Source organism: Blennius ocellaris (assembly GCF_963422515.1).
Source record: "Blennius ocellaris genome assembly, chromosome: 6".
In the NCBI taxonomy this organism is placed as follows: Eukaryota; Metazoa; Chordata; class Actinopteri; order Blenniiformes; family Blenniidae; genus Blennius; species Blennius ocellaris.
The window spans coordinates 28,943,743-28,964,505 of record NC_137655.1 but is presented as its reverse complement, the minus strand read 5'-3'; the positions used below and the strand labels follow the sequence as shown (position 1 = coordinate 28,964,505).

Sequence of the window (20,763 nt, the reverse complement as noted above, 5' to 3'; positions counted from 1 at the left end):
CTATTTTGAATTTTTTTTGCCAAAAATTGCCAACAGTTCATGCCACTGCAGGGCGCCGCCATTTCTCACCCGGAGAGTGCAATCACATGATTCTCGCGTGAATGCCAATGATAGTATGGGAAGACGCTCTACGCCAATCGCTGCCGCTATTTTCTTCCCGATTCGTGATCCCCGTTAATGTCAGTGATGCTGCCTCTTACCTGGAAAACATGCATTTTGTTTGGATAGCGTCGCGTAATTTCTCGGATTCCCTTGGAGACATTCCTCGTCCGCCATTTAGAATTTTTCAATTCCGTAAACATTCAGATCGTCACCCAAACATATTAAAAACCCACTCGAATTCAAGACATAAAAACAACTACAACTAAAACAACGTATTTTTTATTATTTTGACTTTCGAATCCCGAAGTTACATAACTTTTTATGTTTCAGAAAAAAGTTGAGTGAGCAAGAAGAGGAAGAGGAACTGGGACAGGATTTAATTAATTATTGACCAATATAAGAGACAAAATCCTTTTTTTTTCAGTGAAGAACTCAGAGAGGGTTATTTGGTTATTGTTTATTTCATAAATAGGGCTATTATTTTTTTCCTGACTTTTTTCTGTGAAGACCCAGAAAGGGTTATTTGGTTATCCAATCCAATCCAATCCACTTTATTTATATAGCACATTTTAACAACGAAGCGTTTCCAAAGTGCTTCACATACTGCACATAAGAGCACGACTTGCTCAAAAAGATCAAAAGATAAAAACGGCTTAACTTTGGATAAAAGTCGAAGATGATAAAAGCCCGATTTTAAAACGCCATTGATCTGTTTATCAAATCTAAAATCACTGTCTATGGTGACGCCAAGGCTGGTGACTTTGGGATGCAAATAATTTCCGAGTGATCCCAAGTCCGTGAGGGCTGATCCAAATACCATAATTTCGGTTTTTCCCTCATTCAGTTTAAAAAAATTCTGGCCAAGCCTTAATGTCACCTAGACAGTCAAGCAGGGGTGTCAGGGGGCTGTGGTGATTCTTGGCAATGGGCATATAAATTTGGCAGTCATCTGCATAAAAGTGGTAAGACATGCCATGCTTCTTAAAAATCTCTCCAAGTGGGAGGAGATACAAGGCAAAAAGGATGGGTCCCAGGATAGATCCCTGGGGGACTCCACAGTAAAGCGGGGCAGAAGAAGAGGTGGAGTCCCCCAGCCTGACGGAGAAGGACCTCCCTGACAGGTAGGACTTAAACCACTCCAATGCGGTCCCCCTGACACCCACGCAATCTCTTAGGCAGTTTAAAAGAATTGTGTGGTCGACTGTGTCAAAAGCAGCCGTGAGGTCTAAAAGCACTAAAATGGCAGAGCCTCCAGAATCAGTCATTAAAAACAGGTCATTAAAAACCTTTAAAAGTGCAGATTCAGTACTATGCAAAGCTTTGTAACCTGACTGAAACGGGTCAGGTGCCATTTGCATCTAAAAAAGGTTGCAACGGTGCAAAAACGCATTTCTCTCAAATTTTAGACACTAAAGGTAATTTAGAGATTGGATGGTAGTTTGCTAAAACTGCAGGGTCAAGGCCAGGTTTTTTAATCAAAGGCTCTACAACAGCTTTTTTACAAAAGGAGGGCACTATGCCAGAAGCCAGGCTGCTGTTGATGATCTCCCTAACAGAAGAGCCAATGGTGCCCCAAACCTCTTTAAAAAAGCGAGGTGGGACTGGGTCTGTGAGACAGGAGGAAGGTTTTAGTTTAGAAACTATATCTGTGAGCACAGACAGTGGCACAGACTCAAACTGACAAAAAACAGCTGAGCACTGAGTGGACACAGAACACCACAATGAAGAGGGAGATATGTTGGCCCTAATAGCAGCAACCTTCTCATTAAAAAAGGAGAGGAATTGTTCACACGTTTTCTTTGACATCTCCAATGAAGTGGACGGACTCGGATTAAAAACAGAACCAATAGTTTTAAAAAGAACTCGAGGCTTACTGACATTATTCGAAATCAAGTCTGAGAAATATTTAGATTTTTCAGTTTTAACAGCACTCTGATAACTTCTCCAGCACTCTTTAAGAATCTGGTGCGAAACCTCCAAACGATCCTTCTTCCACCTCCGCTCCGCCCTCCGACACTCACGCCGAGCTGCGCGCATAGTGCCATTGAGCAACGGTTCTTGCTTGGGCTTAGGACAAATGGCTTTAAGTGGAGCAACACTGTCCAGGACTTCAGAGCAGGTGGAAATAAAAGAGTTCATCAATTGCTCCGTGTCCGTAAATGCAGCGGAGTTTTGAAGATCCAGTGCCGATGCAGTGAAAATAGGCTTGATAACACGACCATGACGCACGGGAGACAGCTTCACCTCCAAGTCCAAAATAAAATCAAACGTGACAGGGCTGTGGTCAGAGAACACGGCATCTCCGACAACGACATGGTCAACAGTAAAACCACAAGACAACACAAGCTCCAGCGTGTGCCTGTGCACTTGTGTTGGGTCAGTGACGTGTTGTGTCGAATTAAAAGCTTCCACCAAGTCCAAAAACTGGCTGGCCATTGGCTTAGAGGGACAGCATACGTGCACATTAAAATCTCCGACAATTAAAACCCTGTCATAACGCGTGAGCACACAAGCAATAAATTCATAAAAGTCTCTAATAAAATCCTTGTTGTGCTTCGGTGGTCTGTAGACGACAGCGCACAGTACTGGGTCAGTCTGGCGTAGCTCGAAACAGCTCAGTTCAAATGAAGAAAAGGACCACTCAGATACCACTTTGTGGTAAAAACAGTTCTTTAAAATAGTAGCTATACCTCTGCCACGACCAGTGGTTCTCGTGCGTTGATAAAAGTACAGTCTGGAGGTAGTAGCTCTGAGAAAGCGGCAGACTCACCGGTGTTGATCCAAGTCTCTGTTTAAAATAGTACATCCAAAGTGCGCGATGTGAAGAAGTCCTGCAGGATGAAAGTCTTATTCACCACAGACCTCGCGTTCACGAGTGCGCACCTCGTTGAAGCTGTGGTAGCCGCGTGAGCTGCCCGGCTCAGCGGCCTGAGGTTAGCCGGGGACACACCGCCAGAGCCCCAGAAAGAAGAGCAGTGAGGGCGCAGCGCGCAGAGATCCTCCCGGTGTCCAAGAATGGGCACCAACCAAGTGCCAACTGGAGCGAGTGTCCGTCGCGAGACATAACGGCGAAAGCAGTCTCTGTAGTCCCGTGGAAGTTCCGAGGACCACACCGCGCCGGGAGAAAGAGCCAGCCAGGCTTTCAGCTTCACGAGCCGACCAGATCGCACTCCCCGGCGTTTGCGTTTCCTGGGAAGCGGCACATTCACTCGGAGGAGGTGCTCAGGCAGGTCGGCCAAGTAGAAAGCATTCGACTTGTTGTTTGCGTCACGAATTGTACACGATTGCACCGTTTGTTTTATTTTTAGTAGTTCTTGACGATTATGCACCAGCAGTGAGTCGATGGTCCTTGTGACAGAAGTTAAAATCAGCATAAAACAAATAAGACTGAGCAGAGCCAAGCGGCGTACCAGACACACCGGCGCCATCTTGGTTATGTGTGGCTTTCTGGAAAACAATACATTTTTATGTTTAGGCATCCCTGCGATCGTCACACATTTTCTGTTGCAAACTGACCCCGACCACTCATCACAGAAGGGAAAAGTTATGTGGCCCTCATAGGAAAAAGTTTGGAGACCCCTGCTGTATGTCCTATTCTTAATCTTGTGTACATTGTTTCTTCCTTTCTGCATCCCCACTTTGGGATTCACGCAATAAAAGACCCTCCCCTTGGTTCCCCCATCCCATTTATCCTGCCAGAACTTTCTAACATATTTTTTAATTACGGTACAAGTTGGATTGTTATTATGGTGACTGTGAAAATAAAACTACCAAATCCCAGGAGAATATGGACTGGGAGTCACGACACTGGAGGAAACTTTGTTTTTATTGTCCATCTACTGAGCATGTGCAGAAGAATTATTTACTATGTCTGTGGATTAATAAGTACTTGTACTGGTACGCAGTGGTATTTGTGCATCCCTAATAATCACATGTTGAAAAGCAGCTTTGGTGGACACACACACTTATGTAGTCTAAATTCAAAGTTTCTGATGGTAATCTGCTTTGAAAAGCAAAAACTTCTAATACATCCAATTACTTTTGCATTGGCTGCTCTGAAAAGGTGAAAAAAACAATAAATGCACAATCAACTTTTTCATGTTGTGAGTAAATTCAATTTATCATGTGATTAAATTGACAAAAAATCATATTAGATGTTCCCGAAGACTGCAAGCAAACAAGTAGTCATAAGACTCCAGAGAGGAGAAGCTTGAATGGAGATATTTTTGTATCTGATTTGTATCTGAGATTTCTTTTTATGGGGAGAGGACAGAGCTGAATGGGCCCCCTGTTCGCTGCGTTTCGGCCCTTGATGCTGATCAGAAAAGGCTGAAGGGGGATTGAGCTGGAAGTGAGGCGGTCACACAAAACATGTGAGGTCTCTGTCACATGCTGTCCAGACTGTAACGGTTCAGGATTGAAAATGTCACTTATCTTTACACTGTAACATCCAGCTGAAGTCTTTAAAATAGACTATTAAATTGACCTGGAGGCACTTTGTCTGGACCATTGAGATCTGATAGGGACTGAATAAGCCATACCTGGCTCTTTGGCTTCTATAATCCATGCTTGGACTCGAGAAAGAAGACTTTTTTTTTTTTTTTTTTTACTGCGTTTTACATCAGACAAGGACTCTTATAACATACCGTAGCTGAATTTTTTATGTTTTTTTTTTTTTATAGTGTAGACATGTTCTTTAAAGGAGATAGCCTTTTAAAATGGACCCTAACACTAATAATTGCACCAATGAGACAATTGACAATGGAAACTGACAGTGCTGATAAAACATTTCTCATGTACATAGTTGTTTTCTCAAGATGAAAGGTTATCAAAGTGGAGAGTTTCTCTGTGGAGACTTGAATGGCTTGTGACCAAAATAATAAACGGTCAAAACTCAGACAATAAGCTTCACATGCAGTCTCCTCTTGCCTGTCATGAACTACTTCCTCGTTATTTTAATGACAAATCAATAATCGTACAGGCATCTGGACTTAACAAGCATATTGTGACCTGTCTTTTTCAACTGATTCTGGGTGTCTTCGATGTCCATCATTTTTATAATGTCAATAATTCTTATGGCATTTGTCAACTACTTCTGGCTGTCAGATAGATATGCAGATTACGGCCTGGGCGGATGGACATGTTTTGGACATCTATGGATGTTGCTTGCTCAGTGAGTGGCTTTAAATTTTTAAGTGTTTCCAAAAAATTGCTAAAAGGGATTGAAATGATCACATGGGGCACATCCTTTGAAAATGATAGTTTCTCAATAGAAGTCCCGGTATGCTGGAAACTCACTTGGCATTGTTTTAAGAGTTTAGTTACATGTTTTGAAGTGAAAACTGAAAACCTTTGCTGTATTTTGGTATTTTGGTTAGTTCAGATGACAAAAGTGCTCAATCACTGAAAATTTAACTTCTTTAAACACTGTCTTGGTGGGAACGAGGAAAGCCTATTGAGCTATTATTGGTGAAAAAGGTTTGAGCAATTGTAAAAGTGAATTCGTAGTTGTGTACCGTGAGTTGCGTACTTGTAGAATTGTTTTATATACCTGTAGAACTGTTTAAAATACCTGTAGAATTGTTTTGTATACCTGTAGAACTGTTTTGCATACCTGTAGAACTGTTTTGTATACCTGTAGAATTGTTTTGTATACCTGTGTTATTGTTTCATATACCTATGTTATTGTTTTGTATACCCGTATAACTGTTTGTATGGCAATCGAATTGTTTTATATACCTGTGTGTTTTTGTTTTATATACCTATAGAATTGTCTTGCATACCTGTGTCTTTTGCATACCTGTAAACTGTTTTGTATACCTGTAGAATTGTTTAATATACCTGTAGAATTGTTTTGTATACCTGTAGAACTGTTTTGTATACCTGTGTTATTCTTTTGTATACTTGGATAATTGTTTTATATACCTGTAGAATTGATTTGTATATGTGGAGAACTGTTTTGTATACCTGTAGAATTGCTTTATATAGCTGTGTTATTGTTTTATATACCTGTAGAACTGTTTTGTATACCTGTACAATTGTTTTATATACCTGTGTTATTGTTTAGTATATCTGTAGATCTGTTTTGTATACCTGTAGAATTGTTTTATATACCTGTAGAATTGATTTGTACATGTGGAGAACTGTTTTGTATACCTGTAGAATTGTTTTATCTACCTGTAGAATTGTTTGGTGTACCTGTAGAATTGCTTAATATACCTGTAGAACTGTTTTGTATACCTGTAGAACTATTCTAGTGAACCGAGTCAAAAGAGCCAATTCTATTCTAGTTAACTGAGTCAAAAAGCTGACCCTATTCTAGTGAACCAAGTCAAAAGAGCCAACTCTATTCTAGTGAACCGAATCAAAAGAGCCGACTCTCCTTGAAGGTGTGAATTTTATATCTTTAATAACTGAGATCCTATATGAGGAGAGATTCACCCCCTCAGCCGGTGCGTGCGTGCGTGCGTGCGTGCGTGATCCAGCTGTGCGCACAAACCCGCCCATTCATCGAAAGCACCGGGGGTCTCGCGGCGCTCTGCTCCGGATTGACCGGCCTGAGGTCCAATGAAAGCGCGTCAAAGCGTGACTCACCCCGCTGCCGTTTCCAATGGGGGAGCGCGGAGGATAGGCGGACCACAGGAAGCACACTTGGTTGAATGACCATTAAAGCAGCAATCGGCGCTAAATATGTTATGATGTCCGGCTCCAAACGCGCACCGAGCGGGTTATCCGAAGCTGCGGGAGCGCACGCACGTTTGCACGAGAGGTCGACACCTGGCGACATGCCGCCGCTGCCTCTGCTGCTGCCGCACGGCCCCGGAGCCTCCGTCCGGCTGGAAACCAAACCAGGAGCCGCTCTCGGGGGGATCTGAGCGCTGATGGACAGCTGTTGGACATCGATCGGGGCGCAGAGGTTGGCGGTGAATTGAGCGTGACGCGGGGCTTTAACCATGGAGCTGCAGGCGGTGTTTCGTGGCTGCCAGAGGAAGAGGAGGAGGAGGAGGAGCGGCTGAGGGGATCGTGATGCTGCTGCTGCTGCTTTTCCGTTGCAGTCTCCAGCCAGATATGTTTGAATCACAGGTGCACCAAATGATCCGGGATCACTAAAAAAAACAAAAAAAAAAACACAACGTGCCAACATGTGATTGATTTACATTATTTTTGGACACATTTTGACTCCTGCTCTGCGCGAAAACAAGGAGATATGAAACGGATTGAATTTGATGGCGCTGCGATGTCATCTCTGGAGACAATCTGAGTTGTGTGCGATGCTTTTAATTCATCTTCTGCGAAGCTGCCATGCAACATCTCCATGGATGACAGATAATTGGGCCCAGTGATGTAGATCCTATGTACCCATCTCTGGTGGCCAAACTGGCTCCCTTGTGAGTTCGCGCACGTTCAATTGTTTCCCTCTCCAGAGCATCCCCTTTCACTTGGATTAATTATTTTAGTTTGGATATTTGAATGAATTGAGGGTTAAAACGCGGCTTTTCAAGCAATGGAATATTCACTTTGGGAATAACCAACTACCCCCCCCCCCCCTCCCCCGCACGCGCTCACACACAGTGGGGAAAAACTTTTCCGGATTGTTTGTTTCTTCAGGCACAATTGAGTCAATCCTGCCTCTGTGCGCCACTATGTCCAGATCAAACAGTGTCAGCCCACCGGGAGTCGGTGCTCCGGGGCTGAGGGGAGGGACCGAGCACAGATCTGCTTGGGGAGAGTCTGAGTCTGTGGCCAACGGGTGCCCATACTCAGCCAGATCCCCGCGCAAGAAGCTGAGCAGGGCCAACAGCCGGTGGAGGGAGGAGGATGACGAGTTGGACCACCGGCCACCTGGGAGAGCCTCCACCACCGTCAGCAGGGTCAGCTTCAGGTCCAGATCGGCTTGGCAGGACCATGGCGAGGAGAACCAAGACAAGAACCGCACGTCCTCCAAGCGCACAGGCGGCGAGGTGAGACCCAAGTCCGTGGAGCTGGGTTTGGACGAGCGGAGAGCCAAACCGAGGGGAGACCACAGCGAGGAGGTCATGCCCGAAGTTCACTTCTCCGCGGTGGCATGCTGCAGCAGCGTCATGCACATTTTCAAGTCCAAGAAGTTCCAGTCGGAGAAGTTGGAGCGGCTCTACCAGCGCTACTTTTTCCGGCTCAACCAGAGCAGCTTAACTATGCTGATGGCGGTGCTGGTGCTTGTCTTCACCGTCATGCTGGGCTTCCACTGCTCCGGCGGGGCGGCGGGACCCAGCGTCACCTCCGTTCTGGTCTTATCCGTGGCCATCTTCCTCACGCTGGTTCTCATGGTGGTGTGCAACCGCAACGGCTTCCATCAGGACCACATGTGGGTGGTGTGCTACGTGGTCATCCTCATGGTGCTGGTGGTCCAGGTGATCGGAGTACTGCTCGTGCAGCCCAGAAGTGCCTCCGAGGGGATCTGGTGGACCGTCTTTTTCATCCATGTCATCTACACGCTGCTGCCGGTCCGGATGCGCGCCGCCGTCATCACCGGAGTTATCCTCTCCGCCATCCACGTGACCATTTCTTGGCTTTTAAACGGGATGGACAGCTTTCTGTGGAAACAGGTATGTCACACAATTACATTACACCCACACACACATATATATCAATCACAAAATTGTGTGCAAAGTTGTGGGTTTTGTTTTCTGCTCAAATATGCACAAGTTTTCTGCATGTTTTCATCCTGACAGGTTGCCTCTGGGATGTTTTAGTGAATAGTGCACAGCTTTCCAAAAGGGCAAATTCTAATATAATTATAAGTTAAAGGGGTCCACTGCCACCTGATTCCATCCATCCCAGATTACTGTGGGTGAGGGCAGGATTCACTCTGGACAGGTCACCAATCCATCAGGACAAACACACACATTCACACCTGGGGGCAAATTAGACTCACCAATTAACCTTTTTGGACTGTGGGAAGAAACCAGAGTCTGAAACTCACACACACAGGGAGAACATGCAAACTCCACACACAAAGGACCCGGCAGGTATTTAAGCCCAGACCTTCTCACCTGATTCCTGACACACTTTCCCTGAAGGTTCAGTGCTTTAAACAAATTGTTCTCAGGAAGTGTAGTCAGTTTTGCTTTTGAGCCACATCTTGCAGCGAATTTATGACAGCTTTTTTCCTTTCCTTTTGCTTAAAATCACATTTTATTACTGAATATATTGCAAGTATAACAGGGATGAATTACAATCAAATAAGCTTTACTGTAAAACCACAAGTTGCACAGTATGCATGTTATAGTTAGCAATATAACAGTTAAAGACTGTATTTAATCCTACCAAAGTTGTAATTAAAGCCTCCAGCCTTGAATTCCTACTTGATGTGAGACAAAGTGTGTGTTCTAGGAGTTTAGGAGGTCTGTGAGGGTGCAATGGGGTTGTGTGAGAGGGGCTCATCTTCCCACACTGCCTTTAAGTGTGCGAGGTATCATGTTGGAGTGGAAAACTGGGAGATTTGACACAGTCATGTGGTAAAATGTAGATTATCACAAATCAGGCTTAAGTTTAAAGCCATTCATGCCTCACAGTGAGAAGGTCATGGGTTTAAATACAACCTGGGGTCATTCTGTGTGGAGTTTTCATGTTCTTCTTGTGTGTGGGGTTAGGGTTAAGCTTTGTTGTGTAGGTTTTCTCCAGGTTCTCTGGTTTCTCCTGAGTGCTGCTCTGTGTGGCTGCTACTGATCTTCTATACAGGCAACTGGCAAGGAGACGTGTGTTTATTCAGGTTAACATGTGATTTGTGAAAAGCAATCAGGTCTTAGGTTTTGGAAAACTTACAGAAATAGTAATGCTTGTAACTTTAGTGGAGCTTTACTGCAGTGCCTGTACTTTACGCTGTATTTTATTGATATCCTTAAGGAACGCTTTGCTTTTTAATCTGATAGTTCATTCAACAACTATAGAGTTTTGTGATGGGTGTATACCAGCTGTAAGTTAAGCACATGTACAGTGATACAGATTTGCATGAATTTCCTTTTTTCCTTCTCATTTGTCTCAGTAAATCTCATTCCCATTCGTTCATCTTGACCACGAGAGCTTTATTTGTATATCAAAGAAACCTTTGATGAGAATCTGCACACTGTAGTTGGTCATGTGTCCATTACATTTCTTTGGAGAGAGGTGACAAGATCTTTATTCTTTCACTTTGAATTTCTCAACAGATTCTCATTATGTGTCTTCTTTTCTGCATTCTAAAATCTTTAAGATCAGATCCCTTTAAGATCAGATCACTGTGACCACATAGTTTTGCTTTTATTTTAATTGAGATGAAGCTCAGATATGAGATTATATTAACTCTCAACCACTGAATGTTTACTTTACTCCACACTTTAATATATTCTGCGAGAAGGCGGTGCTTTATAAAGTAAAAAAACACAGCTGGTTTAATATCTGCATTAACAGTTGTTGGAAAAAACTTTAAAACAAGACGGATTACAGATTGTTTTACTTAATCTGGATTTGCATTCATTTTATTCTTGAAAGTTTCAAGGTCAATAGTTTGTTTTGATGTTTTACTGAATGTTCAGATTCCTCATAGCATCCCAATGCCCACGGCTGGATTTTTACATCATTGTTACATGGGAACATATCAGTTACATGGGCGTCCAGGCTGGGTGGACATTATCTGCTATAAGATCTGTAAATTAGCTTTATTTCCCCCCATTATTTGGAGTTGGACTTAATTTTAAAGTCTGAGTTGTTCATACGCATTCTGTTGTGTGTTTATTTGTCTGTGATTCGCTAGAGCTTCTGACGCTTCCGCTCTTCTCTCACACATAAGAGTGTTGGCAGTTTGCCGGTTTTATCGGGTCCCGTGTTCCTCATAAATATTTCCTGTAACAACAAAGCTCTCATACAGTGAGAATCCTTATGAAGATGTCAGCGTTATGTGGAGAAATTTTCCTACAAGTGTATTTTCTCCCGATTCCCCTCTGAGAAAGTGAAGGTGTGCAACGAGTCCGGTAACTCCAACAACTCCATCCTTGAATTTTCAACTGAACTATGGGACCAAAAATATGTGTGGCATCTTTTGAGGCTGAGTTTACAGTTTGAGGATTATCCATCCATCTTCTCTACTCACTGTATCCACTGTGGGGTCCAAGGAGGCCTGAGCTGCACTGGATCAGTTATTAGACCGGAGAAACCGACAACTATTTACACAACTAATACACATCCAGAAGGAACATTGAGTCAGTTATTAATCTGAAGTAGCTACACACTGTGTGACTAAGCCCCTGCTTATATGGCAATGTTTCAAGTGAAAAGGCATTGTGTTTGCGTTTTCCTTTCCAAAAAGTTTCCTGGTTACAAAGCAACGTATTGAAAATGATGTTTGTTTACACAGAAACAGCAGAAACGCTTACCACAATGTAGTTATCTTACCAGGCCAATATAGTACACATTTTTCCACATCATCACATCACCAATATCCTACATATCGTGGAACAGTTGCAGCTGTTGTAAATCAGGGGCAAGAGAAAGAGCACTGGGATTCAGCAGAACAAATGTGTGTGCGCGCGTGTGTGTGTGTGGGGGTGTGTGTGTGTGTGTGTGTGTGTGTGTGTGTGTTTCTTTTTCTTTTTATAGTATGTGAAACACTTTGTGCTCCAACCTTTGTATGAAAAGTGCAATATAAATAAAGCTGGGTTTGATTTGATTTGATTCTACAACTATTGTGTCCTGGCTTCATTGCAATGTGCTAAAGAATGGATTGTTGTACGTATATTATATTCAACCCAGAATACCTTGGAAATGTATGAATGAGTCAATGCAACAGTAAGAATTTCTTCTGTGAGTCAATAACAAACTACTGAAAGGAGACTGTATTTATGAATGCCATTACATTGCTGCAGTCACACTTTAATTTTGATGTGATTTCATACAAATTTGATTAAAGTGTTTATTCTTTATTACACTCGATATGGTTAAAACAGGCCCCTGTATGATTGCTGTAGTCTGTTTGTGGAAGCGTCAGATTGTTTGAAATGTAGATTAATTTGTGACCTTGGACTCGGGTCACATGACACGTTTGACAATGAAAACTTCAGTTGTGTTTTGGGTGTCCCTTTGCACGATGACATGCTCAGAGCAACTGAAAATGCTAATTTTTAAAAACAGCTTCCAAGATGGATGTGGCAGGGAGTTGATTAAAAGACCGTTTCTACGGCAATGTTTCACGTGCCAGTCTGAATCCTGTACGCACTGTGTGTAAAAATGTTTTGAAGGTGTGAAAAAAAAAGAAGAGTTAAAGCCTGGGCTGTTGTTTCTGTATGTTCTCCCCCCGTGGCTGAGGTTGCAATCCTGCGGCCTGGTTCTCTGTTAATGCCTCCCACCCTACTGATATGTACGATAAAACTAGAATATTGACCACGACAAATGCCGCTACGGGTCGGTCATGTTTGTTTACAAGTGGATGAGCAGGAGGGAGGGAGGAGAGATGTGTAGTAACAGAAACGTCATCGATACAGAGGATCAGAACACCGGTGTTGTGTATGTAAACGGACCCCCAAATGTGAAGAAAGTTTTGCAGATATACTCGTATATGTTGTCCTGTGAATGGGGGCTAAGGCCCTGATGGGAATCAGGTGTGCTGCCTCACCTGTCTGCCCATACAGGAGGAGCTGGCTCCTATAGACACAGGCTGCAAAGTTTAATAAAAAGTATGGCGTGTTAAAGTTCCCGACTCCGTGCCTCTGTGGGTGAACCCGGTGGTGGCATGCTCAACTGCCACAGTGGAGCTTTTTGAAAACTCTTTGACTCTGTCAGAGTGTAAACGGGCGAAAACGCAACTTTTTAACAGTGGTTGGGCTCAGTCCTCATCAGTGTTAATTTTGGCAGCAAATTCTGATTTAGTCTTAGTCTTAGTCTTTTGAATAACACACCATTTAGTCTTAGTCTAGTTTTAGTCTTCTGAAATCTTTTAGTCTTAGTCTAGTTTTAGTAGACTAAACATTAGCAGATATTAGTCGACGACAGTGGACTTAGTCGACTAAATTTTTCTTTTTTCATGGAACGGTTAGGTGTAAGGGTTTGCAATACAAAATATGCAATACAGACAGCAAACGGTTGTAATACAACATGTATTTTATTCTTAATGTCATAACAGAACTCGCCTCCTTCAATCTCCAGTTTGATCTTCTGTGGACTATGTGCATCATTAATGCATGAGATCTAAAATGTGTTGAATTCAGGGGCTTATTTTTAACAAAATCCAAGTTAAATAACTGGTTAGGCTACAATGCCTCACGTATTGCGACTCTGTGCAAAATCAACAAGATATAAACAGAACAGATGAGTGCAATTCTGAAATTTAAAATAAAATATGTATTGGCTGTAACTACCAAAGAGTACTCCTTTGTCTTCAAGTAAATAAGAAAAACCTTGTCTCTCAGCATTGAAAATACAGGTAAATATCACATTAAACTAAAAAAGCACACAACTCTGTGAACATCATCTTCTTCATCGTCTCTTACTATGCATTGAGTGCAAAATCAGATATTTGAAAAGAAAAACAAATATGTAAAAGAAAATGTGCATCGTCATTGCACACAAAATTAAATTCTTCTGTTAATAAATAAAAAGAGGTATCAATGAGCTCAACTCAAAACAAGTGAATTACATGCTAAGCTGTAATGCCATTTTTGCATGGAACAAAAAATCTCTGCTCTCATATTAAACAAAACAAATACCAATATCAAGTTGTGCAGCTACAGGAAATGCTGTAAATAGCAGTGAACACAACAGTTCTATTTCTCTCTGTTCATTTTAAGGAAAGCACTTCGCTCCAATGTGACCCTTCCTCTGTTACGCCGTCCTCTTGTGAGGTCACCTGTGACGCTGAATACCCTCTCTGCAAAAGCTTGAGAAGCTGGCATAGCCAACAAGTCTAATGCAAGTGGCTTTAAACTGTGATAAAAACTGTCACTCTTTTCCAGCCAGAAGTCTGTTCCTGTATCGTCAGTGATGGGATGTGAAAGCTCTTCCTTGTACTTGATGATCTGCTGCCTGATGCTGGTTGTGGAGGTTTTCTGTTTAAGCCGCGTGGTGCGGCATTTTGAGAGGAACCTAAATACAGGCTGCTTTGAGGATGGTGCTGCTTCTGGTTCCTCAATCACCTCTTCTTCTCCATCTTCTTCAGTCTGGTCCACCTCCTGTCTTGTGTGTGTGAAAGTGCATTTGACCACATAGTCCTCTGCCTGTTTCAGCAGTTCCGGGATATTTCCATCAGCCACATCAACATTAACAAGGATTTCACAGACAGTTGGGTTGACAAAGCAGGCAGCTGCTGCAAGCGGTGAGAACTTTTCATCAGCTGAATCCAAGAAGCAAGCAAAACGCTGGATCAGATTTGCTCTCATTTTCTCTGCAAGAGTGGCGAGATCTCTGTACCGAGTGCTCTCTGCAAAGTCAGTCAGGTGACTCAGCAGATCAAAGAGGGCAGGAACCACTAGGGACATAGATGAGGTGTCACTCTGGAGGGTTTTAGTGTGTTCCGCAAAAGGCAGCAGTAGGTCTTGGATTGATGAAAGCTTTTGCCACTCACTGGTAAGCAAACTGTCCCATCCCATGTCACTTGCCATTTGACAGACTGCATCTTTGACTGTGAGGAGTCGTGTGACCATGCTGAATGTGCTCGACCAGCGTGTGGGGCAGTCATTTACAACAATAAGACCACACTGGTCCAGTACCCTCTGTGTTGCAACTGAGGACTTGCGAAAGAGCTTCACCACCGACCTTGCTTTATTGAGGACTCTTTTGACAGTCGTCTCTTTCTGCAACATGTGGACCACAAGTTGTATAGTATGCACCACACACGGTGTCCGGTCCATTTCCATGTCGACATGATGGTACCTAAAAACAGGAAGAAAGGACAACCAAATAAGTATAAACCTATTAAAGTGACTGGTGTGTGTGTGTATACTCTATACATGTGTCGGGGAAAATCATTCATGTGATAATTGTCATGTAAAAGAATAAACTAATCATGGCTCACCGCTGGTCTTCAGTTACAGATTCAGGGTCACTTTCCATTGTGGACCCAGGGGAGTCGTCCTCTGAGTCTGAGCTGGTTTCTTCTGTTGTTGTGTGTTTAAAGGCTGCCACCATGTTACTCCCATTGTCCGTTATTACGGTCAGGATCCTCTCCTTTGGTATGGCCCACTCCTGCATACATTTATCCACGTATGCCTTGATAGACAGTGCAGTGTGTGGGTGAGCTACTTGTTCAAGGGCCAACAATATGTGTACAGGTTTACTTTGTTCAACACAAAAGTAGCATGCGCTTATGGCAAGGAATGAGGCTGTCAGTCCTTTTTTTGTCCACATGTCAAGGCCAATCGATACTCTCCGGGCAGCAGCCAGTCTCTCTTTGAATTTCTGTCTTTCATGTTCATACTGTGTTTCAATCAAATTGCTCATTTGGTTTTCTTTGGAACTGTTAGTCTCCTATCTACTATCTCCATCATTAGCACAAAGTCCTCGTCTTCAATTGTTGTGACTGGTAAACCTGTGCGTCCAATCCATCTAGCTATGGCCTGCTCCTTGGTATGTTGTTCCTTCGATTCAGTTTTGTATTTTGAAGAACTTTGGAAAGCTGTAGAGATGGCCTGCTGCTGGGTTTCACTAGCAGCGCTAGTTTTATTTCCCCTTGGCCCATGGTCATCTTTGTAATCAGACGTCTTCTGTATCTGTGAGGGTGAAAAGGGGGGAATCAAGCTGTGATTCTTTTCTTTCTTGCCCAATCTCCTCAAACCTCTCTGACACACACACACACACACACACACACACACACACACACACACACACACACACACACACACACACACACACACACACACACACACACACACACACGTATGTTTATTAAGCTGGCTTTTGCCTTCACAAATCTGCCATCTCTCAGTGTGAAATCTGTTCAATTCAGGGGCTTATAAAATAAAAGTTCAATAACTGCTTAGGCTACAATGACACCCACACACACAATCTACTAGTACATATTTCATTCAATTTGAGAACATTGAATATTTATAATCCTATTAATTCAGCGAGATAATCGTCTCAGACTCAGTCTTATCAATAGAGTGTTTACACGGCGTGTCATCGAGCGGCCATTGCTACGAATTTAGGCAAAGCATCAACATAAAAGTAGTTACAGCAATTTTGTGCTTACCTATAAACAAGACTCAAAGTAGGCACGGGGAAGTTGTTAATCATTGCCGCATTTTCGGTTGCACATATTGGGCGAACATAGCGAAACTCCTGCATTACGTTGGTTTGAAAAGAGGTAAATGACTACTGACAGTTGTCTGTAGAACCGAGGTGATTGTGGTTAGCATGGCTGTATAGATAATCGCTGGGCGGTGTGCTTTAATGCGGTTGTTGTTGTTTAGAAGACATTTTAAACTTATAATTTAACTTTGATAGTTTATCTCCATTGACTGGTGTTAATTCAATATCTCAGCAAAGGCCGCGCATCCGGGTAATTGCCCAAATTCTGACGTTGGTGAAAACACACTATACAGTTCAAAGGTGGATTCCTTTAGCTTTTATCGTACTCCAAGTTTAGCAGAAACACATGTGTTGATATGATAAAATAACCGTAGCTTACCTTCGCATGTATTTCTTGATGAGTCGTCTGTAAATGTCGCTTCAAGTTGGTAGTGTTTTTCCCAGAAATGTTTGCTCCACACGCTGTACAGACGGTCTTGTTCTCCTTGTTGTCATATGTGAAGTGCGACCAAATGTCAATTCTTCGTTTTCGCCCTAGTCCTGACATGTCTATCGTGCACGAGACATGCAGTTTCCCTCGGACATGGTAGGCTACACCGTTGTGTTACTTTGTTCTCCTCTTAGCTGCTGCGTTTGTTTCAGGTTTGTTTACCTGTTGTTGCTCGCGTGCATTTGCCGCGGCATTTTAAAATGGCTGCCTCCCTCCGCACAGATCAACCAATGAGATCAACGTATCCTCAAAAGATTCGCTCTGATTGGATTTCTTCCCAACTTGTCCCGCAAAAAGAGTAGTTCTGATTGGATCTCTTCTCCATTCGTCCCGCCTTCGAGTTTCGTCTCGTTTTTATTCGTGGACTATAGTGTCAGTTATCCTTCGTCTCAGTCTTCGTCATCATATCTGACTTTTATTTAGTTTTTATTTAGTTCTCGTCCGTGAAAAAGGTTCGTTGACGAACATTTTTCGTCATAGTCTTAGTCTACGAAATTAACACTGGTCCTCATGTCACTGGCAGGAACGCTGCTACTGCACACGCTGTAGTAAATAGTTGTTCTGCATTTGCACAAGTCGTTGAACAATATCAACAATGTTTTCCTCCAGTGTCATGACTCTGCCATGTTCTCCTTGGACTTGGTGCTTTTATTTTGACAGTCACTGTAATAATAATCCAACTTGGTGGTTTTATTTTGACAGTCAACATTATAACAATCAGTCTTGGTAGTTTTATTTTGACAGTCACCGTAATAATCTAACTTGGTCATTTGTTAACTAGAATGTCTGTGTCCTCCCATTGTTAATTTTTATACGTATTGTTCTCTGATGCATGTGTGTGTGGTTTCACTATAAAAGCAAACAACAGCACTAACTCGTGGCTCAACATGCTTACTACATCGTTTTCAGCATTTTTGGCGTTTTCATGTAAATGCACATTATTATCAAAAAGAAGTGTTTCCACTTGAAATGTTCCACTTGAAAAGGGTATAATTCGGGTTGCAGGCACTGTTCACTGTTTATTTGTTGTTGGTGAAAACACCACAAACGTCTTGCTTCTAGAGTTGTGTTGCTTTTAGTTCAATGCACTGCATTTTTGTGAAAATTGTGTGTGCTCACACTGGAATTTTTAACACAAAGACTGAACCAGAGCCTGACATTTGATTCACGCTATAACTGCACTTCTGTCTTCCAGTGGATTAATGTTAAAGCTAGTTGAGGTTCCAATTTCCCACATTTCAAGAAGACTCAGCCTGTGGTATCACCCTGGACAGCATCTTATATCTGCATTGCTACAGTCTCAGCACAAGTGCATTTGCTAATATGAAAAGTAGTACAACGAAAAACTCCAAGGTCGCCTGATTTTGCACTTCTAAAGGAACTCTAAGGAGCCTTGCATCGAGATGCTGCATTATCCTGGGATCTTACACAAACAGCGGGTGTCCAAGTCAGCAACGAGCCGGGGAGATATGCTAAAACCAACAGCATGGTGAGGAAAGAACAACAAATACATCAGCTCGTTCCCACACACTCACATCAGCACATCAAATGACAATGTGGCTTTTAGCAGAAAATACAAACAGATGCAGGGTCACATGCCATTCACACAGCAGAAAGACTAAACTATTTGCATGATTCTTGCTTACATAACTAAACATTAGATTTCAAGAAGAAACAAAGGGGTGACCAGTGAAATCCTACATCCTTTCTGGACGCTAGAACATTTTTATCATTACTGCGTTTGGGATGAATGGAATTCCTCAAGAATTTGAACAGCTTTTAATGAAAATAAAATAGTGTTCACGTGAAGACTGTGATTCAGTTGGATAAAAAGCTATTAAAGAAGGATGAAGATGGACAACATTCAGATTTCTATGCGAAACTTGAGATCAGCTCCTGGAACCAGAGCATCCTTGGAGCAAACATATAGTCGTCATCCACATTGAAAGCCTGATCCATGCACGTTTATTTTTTCTCAGTGGGGTTAGGATGAGGGAGTTTTCAAGCTTTTGGTACCACCCACACTAACAACTTTTTACTTTCATTCCCCAGACACCATTTCTTTTTCAATCTTTGCACCTAAACTCCCAATCATGCATGTGGACTCCTGACCGTTTGGTCAGAGGCTGTTCCAGGCGATGCTGGCAGCAGCTAAAGCGGCCTCCAGTGGCAAGCATCCCACAGAGATGTGAAGCGGGCCACAGAGGTTTGCTGAGCTCATCTCTCTCTTTAATTGCACAACTCCGGTTTTATCTCATTTTCAAACTTGCAGTTGTTGGTTGTTTTTTTTTTTTTTTTTTATCCCCAGCTGACGCCAGCCATAGAAAACATAACTTCATGGATAAAATCAGTGTCCCTTTGTCTGTGTCCTGATAATGTGATGTAACGTGATGGGGGGATTTGTTTTACTGACCATGTTATCTCGGTTTCTGCGACTGTTTCTCTTCTTCTCTGGACCATTTTCTCAGTCGGCCCAGCTGGATTCCAGCAGTAATAGCATTTCCCGTCCATCTCCTTGGGTTGCCAGTTGCTCATAATGTGTGGAAATCAGAACCAGATGTTCATATTTTCCCTCCTGTCTTTACCTGCCGTGATGCCCCCATTCCTCCTGACCCTGTCCTGTTTCTGGACACACTTTGAATTTCCCTGTGATACTCTGCCGCCTCCACATTTTTAACCACTTTCCTCCCCACAAATGAGCTGTGCATGCTGTGGAGCGATGAGAGGAGTGTGGCCCACAGGAGAAGTGTCTGAAAATTATTATCTAAATGTCCTCTTTCACATTGCAGAGCTTGCTGCCTCCTGTCTGTCCCCTGTGGTCGAGTTCAAATATTTAGTTTCAGTCATTAATTGCTCTTTGTGAAATTGTGTTTGAGGATGTGAGCCAGCCTAAGGCTGAGGAGGAGCGCTGTCAGACAATGCTACTGTTAAAGAGACTTGTCTTTGAAGCCAACATGGATGCAGGGCAAAACCAGAGTACCTTTGAGAGACCATGCTGATGCATTACCAGGTCAGAAAACTACTCGGTACTCCTGTAACTTGGCAACAGATTCTATTCTACAAACACAGACCAGCTTCTCTCTGAGCTTTCCCGCAGGCACCTGTATATTTTTACTTCCAGCCATGAACTGCATGGACATGACTTTGTGTATGGAGTTACATGACCTCTGCAGAAGGCTTTTTATCACTCCCTCCAGACGACAATAATAATGACAATAATAATAATAATACATTTGATCTGTTATGCACTTTACATTTGGCAAACAAATCCCAAAGTGTTAAGACGCTCCTTGAATTTGTCCAGCACATCCCACAGATGCTCTTTCTGGTTTAGATCCTTAAATTTAGAGGCTAAACAACGCCTCAATTTGTTTATGTTAAAAAAGCCCATTCTCGGATAATTTTTGCTTTGTGCTTGGGTGCATTATCTTGCTGAAAGAGACATCTTTTGTTTATGGCACCAAGATGTGGACATCGGCTGTGTTTTTCTAACTTACAGTTGGGTGGTCTTAGTCTTAGTTGTGACACAGCACTGCCTGGTGTAAACTCAAGATGTACTGAGCGTAGCCTTACTGGAATTTCATTCTCCAACTGGTCTGAGGAAGACTGCAGACGCAGTTCAAACATATCAGCAAGGTCAAAACCATCTTTCCTTGCTCATTTGTCGATGTAGCACTGTCCTAAAGTAAGAAACAACAAAATACAAATAATTAATCTGTTTCCAGCAGCTGATTTCTCTGAAGAGAATGGCAACGCTTAGTAGACAAATTAGCATGTTTTAGAGTTAGTTAATGTTTGTGTATTGAGAGCCATTAGATGTTCCCAAGACTTCCTGAAAACTTCAAACCTTCAACAAATTTAGTTGAAAGCAGATCTTGCTGGCTCATTGTCAATAGCCCCGTCTCCACCGCACAGAA

General features: G+C 42.7%; 1 protein-coding gene across 1 annotated transcript in view; it reads left to right on the top strand.

Annotated features, from left to right (window-relative positions):
* Nucleotides 1–7,745: 7,745 nt before the first annotated feature.
* Nucleotides 7,746–20,763, top strand: part of adcy5 (adenylate cyclase 5) — a gene marked incomplete at its 5' end in the record, with an annotated part of 184,942 nt that continues 171,924 nt past the window's right edge. Inside the window, one exon of the mRNA XM_080498590.1 lies at nt 7,746–8,687. Coding sequence (XP_080354716.1) covers nt 7,746–8,687 — 942 coding nt within the window. The remainder of the gene's footprint in view (nt 8,688–20,763) is intronic.